The 16,363-nt window shown below is 38.5% G+C and overlaps 1 protein-coding gene across 2 annotated transcripts in view; it reads right to left on the bottom strand.

Moving 5' to 3' along the window:
• Shcbp1 (SHC binding and spindle associated 1) overlaps positions 1–7,671 on the bottom strand; it is a 28,492-nt gene extending 20,821 nt beyond the window's left edge. The window contains exons 1-3 of one of the 2 annotated variants that reach the window (XM_048456154.2): positions 7,519–7,671; positions 2,591–2,758; positions 2,345–2,460 (exon numbers count right to left, since the gene is read on the bottom strand). In XM_048456154.2, the coding sequence (XP_048312111.2) occupies positions 2,345–2,460; positions 2,591–2,758; positions 7,519–7,624 (390 nt within the window). In that variant the 5' untranslated portion in view covers positions 7,625–7,671. Of the gene's footprint in view, positions 1–2,344; positions 2,461–2,590; positions 2,759–6,472; positions 6,615–7,518 lie in introns of those variants that run through there. The other variant, XM_087900805.1, reaches the window with a different exon arrangement.
• Between the last annotated feature and the right edge of the window lie 8,692 nt (positions 7,672–16,363).

The raw sequence follows: 16,363 nt of genomic DNA, 5'->3' as shown, positions 1-16,363 counted from the left end.
GCCTTAAAGCCAGCTGTGAGTTTTGGCGAAGCAGTGATTCCTCTGGAATTCTACTCTTACTCTGTATGACTTGGAGAGCAGAGGCCAGGCACCATGTTACTTATTTGAAACTGAGCTAAAATCAGGGACCTCAGCATGAGGAACAATAAAGGAAGCTTGAATTTAACATGCCACAAGCCCAGATGGTAGACAATTCTGGGTGCTAGCTGCAGAGTGACAGGTCAGATGCTAAAAAGTAGAAAAGTGCTGAGTAAAGGGCAGAGAAAAGTAGCCCTAGTCTCAGCTGTCAAAAGCAGAAGTTATCAGCTGAGAATAACCCACTACCCTAAGTCTGAACTCAACAGGGCAATCAACTTCCAGAGTCACACATCTGTTATTCACTGCTATAAACTGCAGCTTCATCCCTTCATCAGTGTGATTCACAATGTCTGTCTGTCTGTCTGTCTGTCTGTCTGTCTATCTATGGTTTTTAAGACAGGGTTTCTCTGTGCAACTGCCCTGGCTGTCCTGGAATTCTCTCTGTAGACCAGGCTGGTGCTGATCTCAAAGATCCACCTACCTTTGCCTCCCAAGTGATGGGATTAAAGTGTGTACCACTTAAAGTGTAGCCTGGCTATGATTAATATTTAAAACTTCTAATGTACAGACAGGCTAAACCTATTCAAGATTTCAGTGCAGCAGCTGTTTCTTACATTCTTAATGCATTGGAGAGATAACTACCAAGTATCCACCTCATGGGTATAAACTGGGAAACACCAGGAGGCTGACAGACTCTGCACAGCCCACTGGTGACACAAAGACAAACTTCTAAATTAAAGATCACTGTGGTGAACATCAGAACCTTGTCAAATACAGGCCCAACACCAGCATAAGCCACAGGAAAGATAAAAGTCCACAAGACCAGCGACTTTCTACCTCTCTCACCCTGTGCATATTACAGTTTCCAGTTTTACTATTATTATTTGTCCCTTATATTTTGCTGTGCCTCAGCCTTTTGTCTTTAGTACAATATCAGCTGTATTTTTAAAAATGGTTTTATTACTCCCCTTCAGACATTCAGCTGTTTGTGAACCTTTTTCATTAGTGGGTAATCTATTCCTCCCCTTTCTGGGGTCTTATACCCCCTTCCTTCCCTTTTCCTTGGCAATACAGTTTTAGTAGTATTTGCTTTAAAAATAAATTTTAATTTTTATTCCTCTTTATGTATTTAGATAATTTTGAACAGTCTCATCCCTGGAAGTAAACAAACAAACAAACAAACTTTCTTTTTTCCTCCTTTTCATGTTTTCTAATTTCTTGCTCGTTCTTCTCCTCTCTTAACACTTCTCACCTCCCTTCTTCTTTTCATTTACTTAACCTTGCTTCTCTTCTATTTTTTTCCTTTTCCTAGTCTCTCTCTTTTACCTTATTAACTTACTATATACACATTTATCATAAATAATTTTTAACTTCAAAGCACATTCTACATGAGTTTTCCCATTTTTCTCCTTATGGTCAGCAGTGATGTATTAGTGGGCTTTTATCAATTTTAAATGTATTTCTATATCTTCTACAGCTCAGTGTTGAGACATCATAATTGTGTTCTCCTCACTGAGTGGCACTGGAAACTAAAACTTCAAGAGGAAGCTGTCCATGTAATATCTCCAAATAAAATAAGGATATTTACTAAACCAACAGATGTGAAAGTTCATCATAAAATACACAAATAATTGGTAAAGAGTAACAGGATACTTCCAATAACACAACTTTTCAACTGTTAAGTTCAAACACTGAAATATTTAAAATGTCAGATGAAGAAGTCAAAAATTCACTGGTATAGGTATGTATTTTATACAACTGTGGTCAAGAATCTATAGAGAGATTGGCAAGGCTCAGCAGATAATGGTGTTTGCTGCCAAGCCTGACTACCTGATTTTGATGCCCTGAATCTACAAGGTGTAAGAAGTGATTTTCAAAGCTATGCTCTGACTTCCATACACACAACACACAATGAATGAATTTAAAAATATATGAATAAGAAAAGAGATCATGAAAAATCTTAACAGTATAAAACAAAGAGGGTAAAGGAATACATGTGATAAGAAAGCAGAAGCTGGAACTAACTTGGGGGAAGGAGGGAACCATGTGGAAGGGGTGGATGGGGAGGACTACAAATGAGAACAAAGTATGCCACACATGTATGAGGATGCCATGTATTATGAAAACACATATAACCTTAAAAATGATCAATGATTCCAAGGAAGATTAAAAACAAACAGATTAATTCAATTCAGGACCTGGAGAAAAAAAACAGACACACAGAGGAAAGCGTAGCAAAATGTCTTCATAAGAGAATTCAACTTACCTCAACAAGCACTTCAAACACATTAGTGTGCCAGACCGCCCACCATCCAGAGGGTTCAAGGACTTTTTCCAAAAAGCTGACTGTGAATTCCTTTACCTCAGAGGCCTTACAGTCAGCTACAAATTAAGAATTAGAAATGTATAAACAAGAAGTTAATAAATTTACTTGAATCCATTTTCTTAGGACAACTGACAATCTGAGGACAATCTACTTATAAAATAAAGCTATAAAAAGACAAATACTAACCTAAAATGTAATCTTGATAGGCTCTGAATCTCTCATAAAACAAAAGTTCATTTGTTGGGATAACCTGTGGAAAAATGATTTGTCCTTCTGGCATAAGAGTTTTTACAACAGCACCTGGCTTCACATGACAGCTCTGATTACTGCATGGATCTGCGTCCTGGAGTAAACCTAAAACAACATAACAAACAAACTCAACTATTTAGTTATTAGATAGTGTTCCTAATTGCAAATCTATTTAGATAATCCAAACAAAATAAAAATAAGGATTTTTGAGGATGAATATTCTACTCAACCTTTCATGATCAGTAATATCACTAGTTATTGAAGCTAAAACATCTTGAAATGTAAATTATACTTCAAACAACCAGAAAATTTCAGATATTTTTGTGACTATCTATCTGTGATGATTTTGGAAACCACACAAGTTCTTTTTCAAAGGTAATGGTTTTGATTTTCAAGATATATTTTTTTCTTTGTATGTGTGTAAGCCTGTCTGTTGGGGTGAGTGTATAAGGCCAGAGGTATTAGAACTCCCTGTATCTGGAGTTACAAGCAATTGTAAGTCACTTAATGTGGGTGCTGGGAATCAAACTTATGTTACCCACTGCAAAAATAGTACTCTAAGATCAGCAGTTAAAAACATGTACTCTTGCAGAGGACCAGAGTTCTATTCCCAGCACCCATGTGGCAGCACACAGGAAATTCAATGCCCTCTTCTGGTCTATGCAAGCTGTTGTATATATGTGGTACACATAAACCCACACAAGCACACATACATTCACAAGAAAATCTTATATTAATTTCTAAAAAACTAGTAATAAAAAAGGAACTACATTCCTATACTCCTTCTCAAAAGGTATGCTGAGACCTCTATTTTCTATGAGTCTGTCAGTGGTCCCTCAAAATCAGAATGAGATTCTTAAGGTTGCATAAGGTTTACTTGATTTACAACTAGATAAATTTCTAATTCCAGTGACTCTGTGTATGGCAAGAAGCAGAAAATGCAAACTACCTTAGACATGAGCTGGTGTGACTATTCTATGTAATAAAGATTTTTTTGTAGGCAAAGTGATTACTAAATAAATAATGCCAATGGTAGCTCTTAAGGCTAGCAGAGAGCTTTCCTGAGGTATCAGAGAAGGTATGTGAAACTTTTACTAGGCGTTCTTTCCTTGCCTTCCTTTAGTTCCTACATCTGTTTTCTCCTTTCCATTTCCTTGTCTGTGAGGCCATCAGAATTATTGATTAAAGTATACCCAAAGGTCATTTCTTAATGTGGTTTGAATGAGAAAGGTCCCCCTAGACTCATATATCTGAACATTTGGTTCACAGTCGGAGGTCCATTTAGGAAGGATTAGGAGGTACGGCACTGTTGGATGAAGTGTGTCACTGGAGGCAGGTTTTGAGGTCTGTTCTCGTTCTCTCTCTCTCTCTCTCTCTCTCTCTCTCTCTCTCTCATTCTCTCTCTCTCTCTCTCGTGCATGCGCACACACACACTATATTTAAAAGATGTGGAGAGAGAGTAGGCAGCCATGTCTTGTTCCTGATTTTCCACTTTAGATGGTTCTCCATTCACAGCTTTTATGTTCTATAAAGAACATAATTCCATAGCTGAACAAGACAAATTTCTAAATCATGTGATTATTGAGACTGTAAAGTCAACATTGTTGGTTGTAGATTTACAAAGAAACATTTTATACTGAATAAAAGAAAACCCTACTCATCACAAACTTTTGTAATCTGTTAAGAATCAATGCCATAGCTCCATTTGATGAACAAGATAACTATTTTGTGTTATGTGCTGTTTTCACACATGAAATTGTTAGAGAAAAGTTTTAGAAACAGATACTGAAATATTTGCATATTTTAAGCAGTGAAGAACTGTCCAGAAACATTTTTATCTTTTGAAACAGGGCCATGCTTTCCACATTTGATTTCCAGAAATTGTAAACAACAGTGAATTACTACATATATTACAGAAAAAAACTTGGTAATTTATAGTGCTGTACTGTCAGAAGACAAAAAAGACACTTAAAAACCACCTGAGATAAAAACACAGCATCACTAAATCAACCCAAACACAGAGAATTTGACTAATTCTGTGTGATTAACTATTCAGAATTTGGAAAGTCATGGGGATAAGTTAAAGTTCAAAGACTATCAAGGCCTGCTAGACCATCACTATGATGACTGACCTTAATAGGAAGAACATCTTATCTCTGCTATGCACTTTATGAAAAACAAATGGAATACATGAATTATTGGGAAAGCTTATGTGCACATGATGTATGTGTACACACATGATCTAGCACTCCTCAAAATAAAGTCAGAACTTTAGATTTCTATTAGCAAGTGAAATTGGTCAATTTCATTCAAAGACAAGTTTTCCAATGAAGATATTATGGCTGTCATGTTGAGTTCAACTTCAAAAACAGATTTAAAAGCTTACACAGAAGAAGCTAAATACTGTTTCCTAAAAGAAAGAGATGAGATCAAACAAAGTATCATTTTCCTATGAAAATAAACAATATTATATTCCTATGAAAATGACAATCCTGTGTACAGGATAAAACAGTCAGGATGACCCGACAGCTGAAGGGGGAAAAAAAATGAAAACCGTCCTATCAACACAGAAACACAATTACCACTTGGGAAGGGATAAGAGAGTTTATTCTGGAGTGAGATATAAGTACTGTCTCAGTTAAGGTTATTATTGTTGTCATGAAATAGCATGACCAAAAGCAACTTGGAGAAGAAAGAGTTTATTTCATTCACAGTTCCTTATAGCAACTCATCATCAAAAGCAGTGAGGGTAGGATCTCAAGCAAGGTAGAAACTTGGAGGTAGAAGTTGATGCAGAGGCCATAGAGGGATACTGCTTACTGGTTTGATCATCATGGCTTGCTCAGTCTGCTTTCTTAGAAATCCAGGACCACCAGCGCAGGGATGGCACCATCCACAAATGACTGGGCTCTCATTGTCAATCACTAATTAAGAAAATGACCTACAGATGGATCTTATGGAGGCATTTTCTCAATTGAGGTTTAGTCCTTTCGGATAACTCTAGTTTGTATAAAGTTAACATAAAATTAGCCAGCATACCCAGGAACACAGTTTCTATATTCCGTGTGGAAGCAGTTTCATTAAGTTTTTTATAGTAACAGAACAACAACAACAACAAGTCATAAATCAAGACATTTTCAAATACATTGATGGAAACAAGAGGCAAGTTATAGGCAGGCATATAACTCTCAAGTGTAAATGATAAATTCTGATAGCATTCTTAGTCCTTTGATTGGTAGAAACTAGGGTTTGTTAAGTTAATGCATTCAAAATGCTGTAAAGCTGCACCTGCTAGTCAAAGGATAGGTCTGACTTATCTGTTAATGATGGGATATTAGATCTGACATAGAGGTGGGCAAGGAGTGACTATTATTTAAAGTAGCCCAAGATAAACTACAATTAGGGTCCACAACTTCTCCATATCACTAAAATCAATCAGCCTTTGTACACATGCTTTAAATAAATTTTTACACATACAAGTTAAAATGCCTTTGCACACATAGCTTCTTTCCAGGAGTTGTCATTCACATCACTGTACGCACATCTAAATTGCACACTTTAAGAGCAAAGCAGTGATATGGACTGAGTGCTACTACAGGAGTGCCTGAGTAACTACTAAAGAAACTGTTTCAGAAACTATTTCTATGTTTTTCTCATATGGGATAGACACACAAAAAAAACAACTTAAATGTAAATAACAGCCAAGTACTGGTCCTTGATGCAATAATTTCAAATATTTTCAAGAAATGTCTGTTGAAGGCATTTGTGTTTATATTTATATTTTAAGAAACAATTAAAACAAGTAGACTTGTTTATTACCTCACATAGCTTCATTACATGGTGAGAATACTATGATCTACTTTAGTCTTTATGCTGTTCTTTAAGTCTCCTTTGGCAAACATCTCTCAATGATGATCTTTTCCTGTCACTCCTGTTCCTAACATCAATGTGCTGGAATCACAGGTAGGCACCATCACCCTTGGCTTGTATTGTATATTCCATATACAATATAAAAATTTAGTTCTTTACTGTGCTTTAAAGATGACTCTTCATATTATTGCATTTTCACATCAGAACTACTGGTTGTTATCTAAGGGGGCAAACTGCATGTAAACAACTTTAGCTGTTCATAAAGCAGGTTAGTAGCAGAATTAAGTCACACCTATGATTTCTCCCTTTAACAGAATGATTCTAGTACACATTATAACTGAACACGTTAATATAAACTAGCTTTAAGAAATTAACGGGGGGAGGCGAAAAAAAAAGAAATTAACAGGGTCAGATGTAGTGTTGTAGGCCTTTAACCCTAAACAGTACTTGGGAAGCAGAGGCTGGTGGAACTCCGAGTTCGAGGCTGGCCTGTAGGTCACCCAGGGCTATGTAGAGACCCTGCCTCGAAACAAAACAAAACAGGAACTGGGGATGTAGCTCAGTGGTAGAGTGCTTTTCTAGCATATGCAAGGACCTAAATTGGAAAAATAAAAATTAAGTTGGAAATAGGATCTCCAAGGCCAGGAACAAAGAACTTAGGGGCTAGAAAAACTGGGTTATTTCTATTACTGGATTCTACTTCAATTTAGCTCTGAGGACTGCAGGCAAGCCATCTGTCTTCAGTGTTAAGAACAGATACTTCCGTCAGAGTTCAAGCTTGTTTTTCAAAAAGGAGAATGTAGACGTAGATATATTAAATAAAAAAAAAAAGATAGATCTTGGCTCAACAGATAAAGTGAGTCCAAAGTTTCATGTGTCCTTTCCGTTTGTGGATTCCAACTCCCTGTAACTCTCCGGCCACAGTACCTCCCGACTCGGAGGTCGCAAGTGGGCGCTGGCTAGCACAGCCCTCCGACGCGGGCTGAAGTGCTCACCTTCCTGCCGGGACGCCGGATCCTCCTCGGCCGCCAGGTCGGGGCTCGCTGGAACCATGGCTTCAGGATCCAGTAGTGCACCACCCTCCCGCAGTTCTCCAGCCATTTCAAATGTACGCGGGCGGCGGCCGCGCACCGGAACGCGATGACGCAATCGCCGACGCTAGTTCGTCCGACAGAGGAGGCTCTCGGCTTCCAGCAACTTCCCTGAGAGTGCTTCAGCGCCACCTCGGGGATTGGCGGACTGTTCTGGGCCAAGTTCTTTGGTTTATCCAAACCAAAAAGTAAAAAGAAGTTGAATGTTGATATAAATAATGATTTCTCAAAAACAAACGAACAACAACAACAAAAACAACAAGTCGAGCTTGGATATTGAGCATAGTAGAAGAGGATAATGAAAATGAAATGATTAAGATAAAGCCATCTTGTTTTGGTTACTTTTTATGTTTGCTTAGAGAGGTCTCAACTCTGTCAGCCTAGAAAATACACTTAAGATTTCCACGGCATTGTCCAAATGGATTAACGGAAATAACTGGCAAGTTAGGTCTAAAGTAACTACTATTCTTTGTCAAGAATGAATGTTCCAAGGTTACTCTAACCCTTACGTAACTTTGGTGCATCTTAGTGGGTTTTGTCTTGAAAATCTATGTACCCCTGAGCTTGGGCACCAAGGGACTTTTCAGAGATTTCAGTCTGCAGTTGATCTGGTCTTCAATAAAAAGGACTTAAAAGTAGTTTTAACGGACTTAATAAGTGTGGTTGTTAATTACTATCTTCAGTGGATCATTACAAAAATTAAAAACAATAAAAATAGCATACACACATGCTTCAACTATTAGTGCTATTACCATGGGAGAATCCCTTCAGGACTCAGAAGCTGGCTACAGGATGAAACTGTATTAGGATGTTGGCCTAAATTGTTCTGTCACCAGCAAGAACCACTAGACACTGGGAAGTTTCAAGCAGTATGTTAAATTATATTTAGATGAGCTGTGGTAATGTATGTGGTAGAAGCTTGTTTTAATTCATTGAAGAAATATGAAAAATTAATAGTATGTTGTAAAATTTAAAAAAGATTGCTAACAATACAGACAGCTATGATTAACTGTCAAGAAATTATTGAGAGTATTAGGAATATGTGAAGCATGATCAATAAAATCTCAGAGAGGGGTTCAACCTGAAAGTCAGAAAAGCAAAACAGTCAGCCAATGATTCTTACCTCTACCTCAGTCCGAAATAGTGATCCTGCCTCCAACATCTCAGAATGAGACTGTGACTGAGAGCTATCTCCTCCTGTTTTATACTTCTCTCTAGTTCTGGGATTAAAAGTGTGCACTTCCCAGTTTCTATGGCAACTAGTGTGACTACTGGGATTAAATGTGTGTGTTACCACTGCCCTGTATATAAGGCTGACTTGTGGTGCTGTTTTACTCTCTGATGTTCAGGCAAACTTTGTTTATTAAAATATAAACGAAGTGCCACTACATATATGAGCCTGACTTGTTTTGTCCAGGATGCAACACGGATAAGGCAAGCTCTATGGGCAGGTATGCCTGGAATGATGGAATTGTTTCCTGTTGGTGAAGGCTGGGAGAGGCTACTGTCTCTTGGGGACTGTGGATGAAAGGGTGTCTTCTGCTGGGAAAGTCTAGAAGGAGTTGATCTCTCCTGGAGAAAGATGTGAAAGGGGTACTCTCTCCTACTGGAGAAGGCATTCTGCTGTATACTTAGTGTTATGTGCCTCTTTTCTGTTTTATTCAAAGTCTCCATTGACAAGAAGATTCTTCAAAAAAAAAATCATTTCTTGATTATAAAGGGAAAATGCAAATGGGATTTGAATTGCTGCTTCCCAACATCTATAGTATATTTCTTGTAGTAAATTTTAATTAATTATTTTTTTTGAGACAAGGTCTTTTGTTGTTCAAGTTAGTCTTGGACTAATGGCAATGTTCTAGCTTCAGCCTCTTACATGCAGAAATTATTGGCATCAGTCACCATTCCTAGCTCCTCGAATAAAGTTAAAAGGATTTTTTTTTTTTTAAAAAAAACCGAGTTTGCGGCGGGGCAGGGAAGTACATTTTGAAGTATACTGGACTGCCCTGAGAGCTATTACCAAGCAATACAAGAAGGACAGGTATGGTGATACATACCTTCAGTTCTAGCACTTGTGTGCCAGAGCAGGCATAGCAGGCATATCTCTGTGAGTTCCAGGACAACTTGGTCTATATAATGAGTTTCAGTATACCCAGAGCTATGTAGAGAGACCCTGTCTCAAGAGGAAAAGAAACCCACCATGACAGGTAAATAAAAAATACAAGAGGAAAGATTAAACTATTCTCTACAGGTAGGTTACATGGGAAATAATGAATAATTCAATTTATTTAGATTAGGGATTCATGTCAGTAAAGGTAAAGTGAAGGTTCTCTTTGTAAATGAGAATCCTCAGAGACACATGCATTTCTCACTAAGCTCTAGATGTGGAAAACATGTGAGTGTGGGGCTTTCACACCACAGAGTAGATGAGTTAAATATGCGTGAGGACTTTACTCAAATGTTTTCTGACCTTCTTGTATTTACATTCATAATATAAACATTGCTAATACACATTTAATTCTTCTGGGTTAGTGAAAGGAAAGAGAGAGTAAGAATGTAGAATAAAGCCTTTGCTAGAATCAATTAAGAAGTAGTAAAAATTTTGCTGTCTAATTTTAAAACAGTTTCAAACCCAGTTTATTGTGAAAAGTCACATTTGAGCTGCTTATAACTCTTAAAAACTACTTTTTACAAAGAAATGCTTAACATCCTTAGTCATCCAAGAAATGCAAATCAAAACAACTCTGAGATTCCTTCTTACACCTGTAAGAATGGCCAAGATCAAAAACACTGATGACAACTTATGCTGGAGAGGTTGTGGGGAAAATGGAATACTTCTGCTTTGCTGGTGGGAATGTAAGCTGGTACAGCCCCTTTGGATGTCAGTATGGTGATTTCTTAGAAAATTAGGAAACAACCTTCCTCAAGACTGAGCAACACCACCTTTGGGTATATATCCAAAGGATGCTCAACCGTGCCACAAGGGCATGTGCTCAGCTATGTTCATAGCAGCATTGTTTGTCATATAGAACCTAGAAACAACCTAAATGCCTCTCAACTGAAGAATGGATAAGGAAAATGTGATACATTTACAAAATGGAGTACTACACAGTAGAAAAAAATGGCATCTTGAAATTTGCAGGCAAATTGATGGAGCTAGAAAACTTCATTTTGAATGAGGTAACCCAGACTCAGAAAGATAATTATCAAATGTACTCACTCATAAGTGGTTTTAAACCTAAAACAAAGAAAACCAGCCTACAAATCACCATATCAGAGAACCTGAAGACTCAAAGAGAGATTTACATGGATCAAATCTAAATTGGAAGTAGAAAAAGACAAGATCTCCTGAGTAAATTGGGAGCATGGGGACCTTGGGCGAGGGTTGAAGGGGAGGAGAGAGGAAGGAAAGGGAGCAGAGAAAAATGTAAAGCTCAATAAAAATCAATAAAAAATTCCAAAGCTAAACCTTGAAAAAAGCCTACTTTTTACTTTGGAGATTAAATAGAATTCTTGCATAGTACAGTACTTGCTAACTTCAGTACAAAATTGGGAGACAAGAAACTTTAAAACTAAACCTAAAATAAAACAAAACAAAAACAGATTTAAAAAAAACTCTACTTGGTTTTAAGTGTTTAAAGTGCCCAAGGGTAGACCTGGGAAAATTTCAGATTTCAGGTACATTTTGTTAAAGGAAAGTGACTACTAACATAGTAATGTCCATCTGTCTGGCCATGTGTTTAAACCCGTGGGTTCTGGATGCCAATGCAAAATAAATAATGCACAGATATGGATCACAAAGCCTAAGGCACTGAAGTTGAAAGCTGCAAAACTAAGACTGGGGCAGGGAGCAGGTGTCACCTCAACATCACGGAAAGTGGGGTTCACTTTATTGTTGCTGCTCTACAGTTGGATTCCTGTGCAATTGCGTATGGTTTTGAGCTCAAGCTTTCTAAGAGAGCTGCAAGCTTACTCTGCTTAGGTGAGATAAAACTGACTGCACTTAAAATCAGAACACTAAGAGCGGATGAAGCAATGCTTTATTGAAATGCATTTTCAACCACAATACTATTGTTGCCTTTGCTTTCTTACACAGATACAGAAAATGAACAAAGAACACAAGCAGCACCTTTGCAAAATTAAAATATTGTACGCTAATACTTTCTCTGAGCTCGCAGAACCTCCTCTAGATTAAGGTATTTCTTGTTATATTCTGACACAGGAAATGTACCTCTTGCACAGATCTTTAGGCATGAATTCTATCAGTGTTGTGGTGAGAAACTCGAGGCCGTCTTAAGTGTCAAGTGTCTTTTTTATGGTGCGAAATCAGAGAGTATAGATTATAGCCCCTGAATATAATATTTTTTTGTTTGGGGGAAGACAGACTTTAATGTAGCCTAGCTTGCCTTGAACTTTTTGTGTATCCAAGTGACCTGAATGTGTCATTCTCTGTCTTCTTCTCCTGAGGGCTGGAAGTACATACATGTACCACCATGCCCAAATTTATATGGTGTTGTTGACCCAGGACTTTTTAATGCTACGTAAGCACTCTACCAACTGAGTCATACCCCAGCCCCAGCAATAAACCCTTTGAACTTGTCCCTCTTATCTAACCAAAGTTTTGTTTTCCATTGTTTGCATTTCTTCAAACCATAGCATCTCTCTGTAGTGTGCATTTGAAGCTTCCCGAAGGGCCTGTGAAGAAGGAATAGGGAACAAGAAGTGTGTTTTAACACCAGAATGGGTAAATAGTTTTCCCATACAATCTGACCAAGTGACCCTTCTATCTAATTCTCTTTGTGGCAGTTATCTGCTGGTTTGGGTCCAACCTGGTGTTCTAGGTGGAACAGGGGTCATGGTATAACCACCCTATTCAGGTTTTCTCAGCCTCCTTTACTTTTCTCTTCCTGTCCTTCTACTTTTCCTTCCTTCTTTTTTTCCTACTAAACATTGCCTTTCCATTGTTCACCCACTGCCACTCATCATCTCCCTCTTTCTCAGTCTCCCTGACTCCTCCACTCAGTCCACTTTTCATCTTCTGCATCTTCTTTGAACCTAGGGTACCCTTCTCCTTGCCTCTATGATTCCCCAATCATGCTACAAAGACCAAACTTAGATGTACCACCCCCACACGTCCTGTAGTCCTATGATATAGCAAGGACAGCACTTTCACATAACATCCTGCTTTTATTTGCTCTGGTTTCTTCCATTCCAGCTTTTCTCAGTTTTTACTGAGGCAGCTAATGTCTTTTAACCTTGTCCCAGGACAGGGCCTGGGGTCCAACTAGAGTCAATGAATGTGTGTCAGCAGAGTAAATGAAAGTGTGTTGTTTCTCCAGTCAATAGTATACATTTTCTATTTCACTTCAGGTATTTTGTTTTTGGACTTCAGGGAAGAGCATTCATTCCTTTGGCTGAATGGAGTACACTCAATTCTATAAAACTGCATTTCTATTGATTTTGAAGGGACCTTTCATTTACCTGCTCCCTCCCTCCTATGTGTGTTCATGTGTGCAAGTCTAGCCTTGCACTTTGTGTTTTTGAGGCAAGGTCTCTTACAGGCCTGGAATTTGCTAGTTAGGTGAGGTTAGCTTGTTGGACAGTCTCAAAGATCCACCTATTCTAGCCTCCCCTGCACTGGGATTACAAGTGAAGCATTGCCGTGCCCAGTGTTTTATAGGGTTATTGAACAGAGATTCCAGTTTCTTATGCTTGTGAGGCAAACCCTAACTGACTCAACTATCTCCTTAGATCTCTATTCCTTTGTGATAAGGCATGGCTGAGTATTTCCTACTGTTATGTGTTGTACTAGTCGATGAGAATACAAAAGGTGCAACATGACAGTTCATCAACTTGCTATGGACTCTCCTGGGATGTGAAGGGGAAAATAAAGAAAACAGATTCCTTCCTTAGACTGCCAACTGCAATATTCCTTCTTTTGGAAGTTTTGTTTTGGGCAAACATTCCGATTTCAATAAAAACTTGAGTGAGGTGAGGGCAGGACCAGGTGACATATTGATCTAGTTATAAATGGTCCTAAAAGGCCTCTCTTGGTTTTGGCTAAGATCTGAGCTCAGTCAGCTCACAAGGCTAAATTATTTCTAGGTCAACCATTTCTAGCTTCTCTTCTCCCAAAGGAAGGCTTAAAACCTCAGATAAAAGATATTTTCTAAGTTGTGTAAGCCAGAACATAGATGGCTTTTGTTTAGTTTCAAGCTTACTGCTCTTCACAGGCACATACAAGGCACTGTCTGATGCTGTGAAGTCATCACTTACTTTTGTATCTCAGCCTCCAGAAAAGTTTTGGCATCTGACTTGAGTGAAAAGGAAGAGTTTTATAAGAATGTAGAACGTTAGCATTTTGCTTTCTGCTCTTTTCTAAGTGATGCCAAGTTATCTGCTGTCTACTTGTAGCAGAGAAAAGGACTATTAACTATTCCCTGACAATTTCTGTGAGTTTTCCCCCCCAACATCAACTTAAAGCAGACATGACAAAGATATTAGAATTACAAACACAGGTACATAGCAGAATTAATATTATGCATAGATAATAGTTCACACCAGTCTTTTAAAAACATATTTTCATGATACTCTCTCATCTCTTGTGAAGTAGGTGGGATGGATTTTTACAGAGATAGCAAAGACAAATCGCACCCCTTTGTAGCCGCTGGGTGACTGGGTTGCAAATCATTTGAGTATAAACAGTGTGTACTCTGAGGCAAAGGAGATAAAAATGCTGACAGTACACTTGATTTGATTGAATTTATGATATTGTAAGGGATAGCCAAATGTGGGAAAGGGAGATAGGAGGGAGTGAGGTGATGTAGGGGTGAAGAAGAGAGGCCAGCAGTAGCTATAGCTTTCATAATCACTCTGCTTTGCCCATGTGACTAACTGACCTTCCTCAGTGGTCATGTTTGACAGTCTCAAAGAATATTATCACCTTAATCTATCTCCCTTGTCCAGTCCAAGTAGCAGTAACATAGCAGCTCTACACAGAACCAATGAATCCATTTCCAGAGACAAAAGGGTAATTCATTTCGCCTGTTCCCTCCATCACATGGTTCAACAGGTACCCAGGGTATCAATTAGGTCTAATTGCTGCTGTTGGTGGTGAAAGATTCTGAGACAACTCTCAGCAAAGAAGGGGGTTGTGACCCCTCACTCACCTCATGTAGAGTAGGCCCATGAGACTGGACACTTTACGCTAGTACAAAACATGGCAGGGCTAGTGAGATAAAGTCCTTATGAGGCATAGGGACCTGTCTCATTAGGACCCACTACAATACCGAAAACCACATTGCAATTCATTTTCCCAGAAAGAGGAATTTCACCTTTGCATCTCCAGACCTTAGTTTGCTATGGGAGGATACAAAAGTATTCCCAAAGTTAGGGCCACCTTAATTACATCCGGGAGAAAAAATCCCTGCTTATTCCCTGCCTAACAGAAACAGTGGGAGAGAGTTATGCCCAGTGAAATAAGAATTTTAACACCCTTCTCTAAAGTGTCAAAGTTTTCTGAATAAAGTTGGGTGAGCAAGAATTTCCTTTAAGATCTTTTGATCTGATGGACAAGAAGCAATAGATGAAGAGTAGTTCCTTTATAACTTTGCAATTAGCTACTATACTGCGATTGGAAAACCTCAGAAGGATTGGTGCCCTTGGCATCATATATTTAAATAAAAAGAGCTGCTTTGCAGTAGTCATTATATTCAACCAGAATCTTGAAACAGGCATTTCATGACAGGTAGCCAAAGCAAGCGTCGATAATTGCCAACTGAAGTTATAAATAGTGTTCCCTTTGAAGCAAAGTCCCTTCCTTCATATTACTAAAAAAAAGTCTCCCCCAAAGCAGAATTCTTTCAGCATTTACCAACTGTTCCAGATGTTATGATTTCACATGGCAACCAGATTCTGAGCTAAAAATATAATAAACAGAAGCATGGCTTCCAACCTATTCAGTAAAGTGCATCATAAATGATCTTATTCACCCGTCATTTACTTCCTAGAAGAGTTTGTAAGTGGTTTTAAATGACTTGCTCCTCATTTTCCCATAAATCTATTAGCACTGAGAAAGAATTTCAACCTAGCTCACCCAGCCTGCTCCAGACTTTAAATTTTAAGAAAGAACAATCTTATTGTTTTATCATTTATAAAACAAATGACTAAATATAGTTTTAAAAACTGGGTTTGAAATCATTTGATTAGGATTGAGATTGCGGGTTGGGTGGGGGCACAAGTCTTTGCAGAGTATCTGAATCAAGCAGTTCTTATTAAGGCCACCAGATGGCACCATGAGACCAGGCCTTCATGTGTAGATGAGGCAGTTGTACAGTTGGCAGTGGTAGTGGGGATGGGGGAACTGTAACAGCAGTAGTTTATAGGATTGCTCAGCTTTCATTTTCTTTTTGCTGTATTTCTCAAATATTTACTAGTTAGTGCGATATTCCCCTCCCCTTAAGTCGTGTGTGTGTGTGTGTGTGTGTGTGTGTGTGTGTGTGTGTAGTGTGCTTGCATGTGTGGAGGCCAGAGATTGACTCTGGGAGTTTTCTTGAATGCCTTCCAGATTATATTTTGGAAATGTTTCTCACTAAACCTAGACGTACGCATTGCCTCTACTTTCCCACCACTGGTATAACAGGTATGTATCACCATTCCCGGATTTTCTTGGGTGCTGGAAAACCAAACTCAGGTCCTCATACTTTTCCATCAGGGACTTTATACAATGAGCCATTACCCTGCCCCCATAATG

The sequence above is a fragment of the Myodes glareolus genome, chromosome 23 (assembly GCF_982192425.1).
Source record: "Myodes glareolus chromosome 23, mMyoGla1.1, whole genome shotgun sequence".
NCBI classification, from domain to species: Eukaryota; Metazoa; Chordata; class Mammalia; order Rodentia; family Cricetidae; genus Myodes; species Myodes glareolus.
This window is presented reverse-complemented; position numbering and strand designations above follow the sequence as displayed.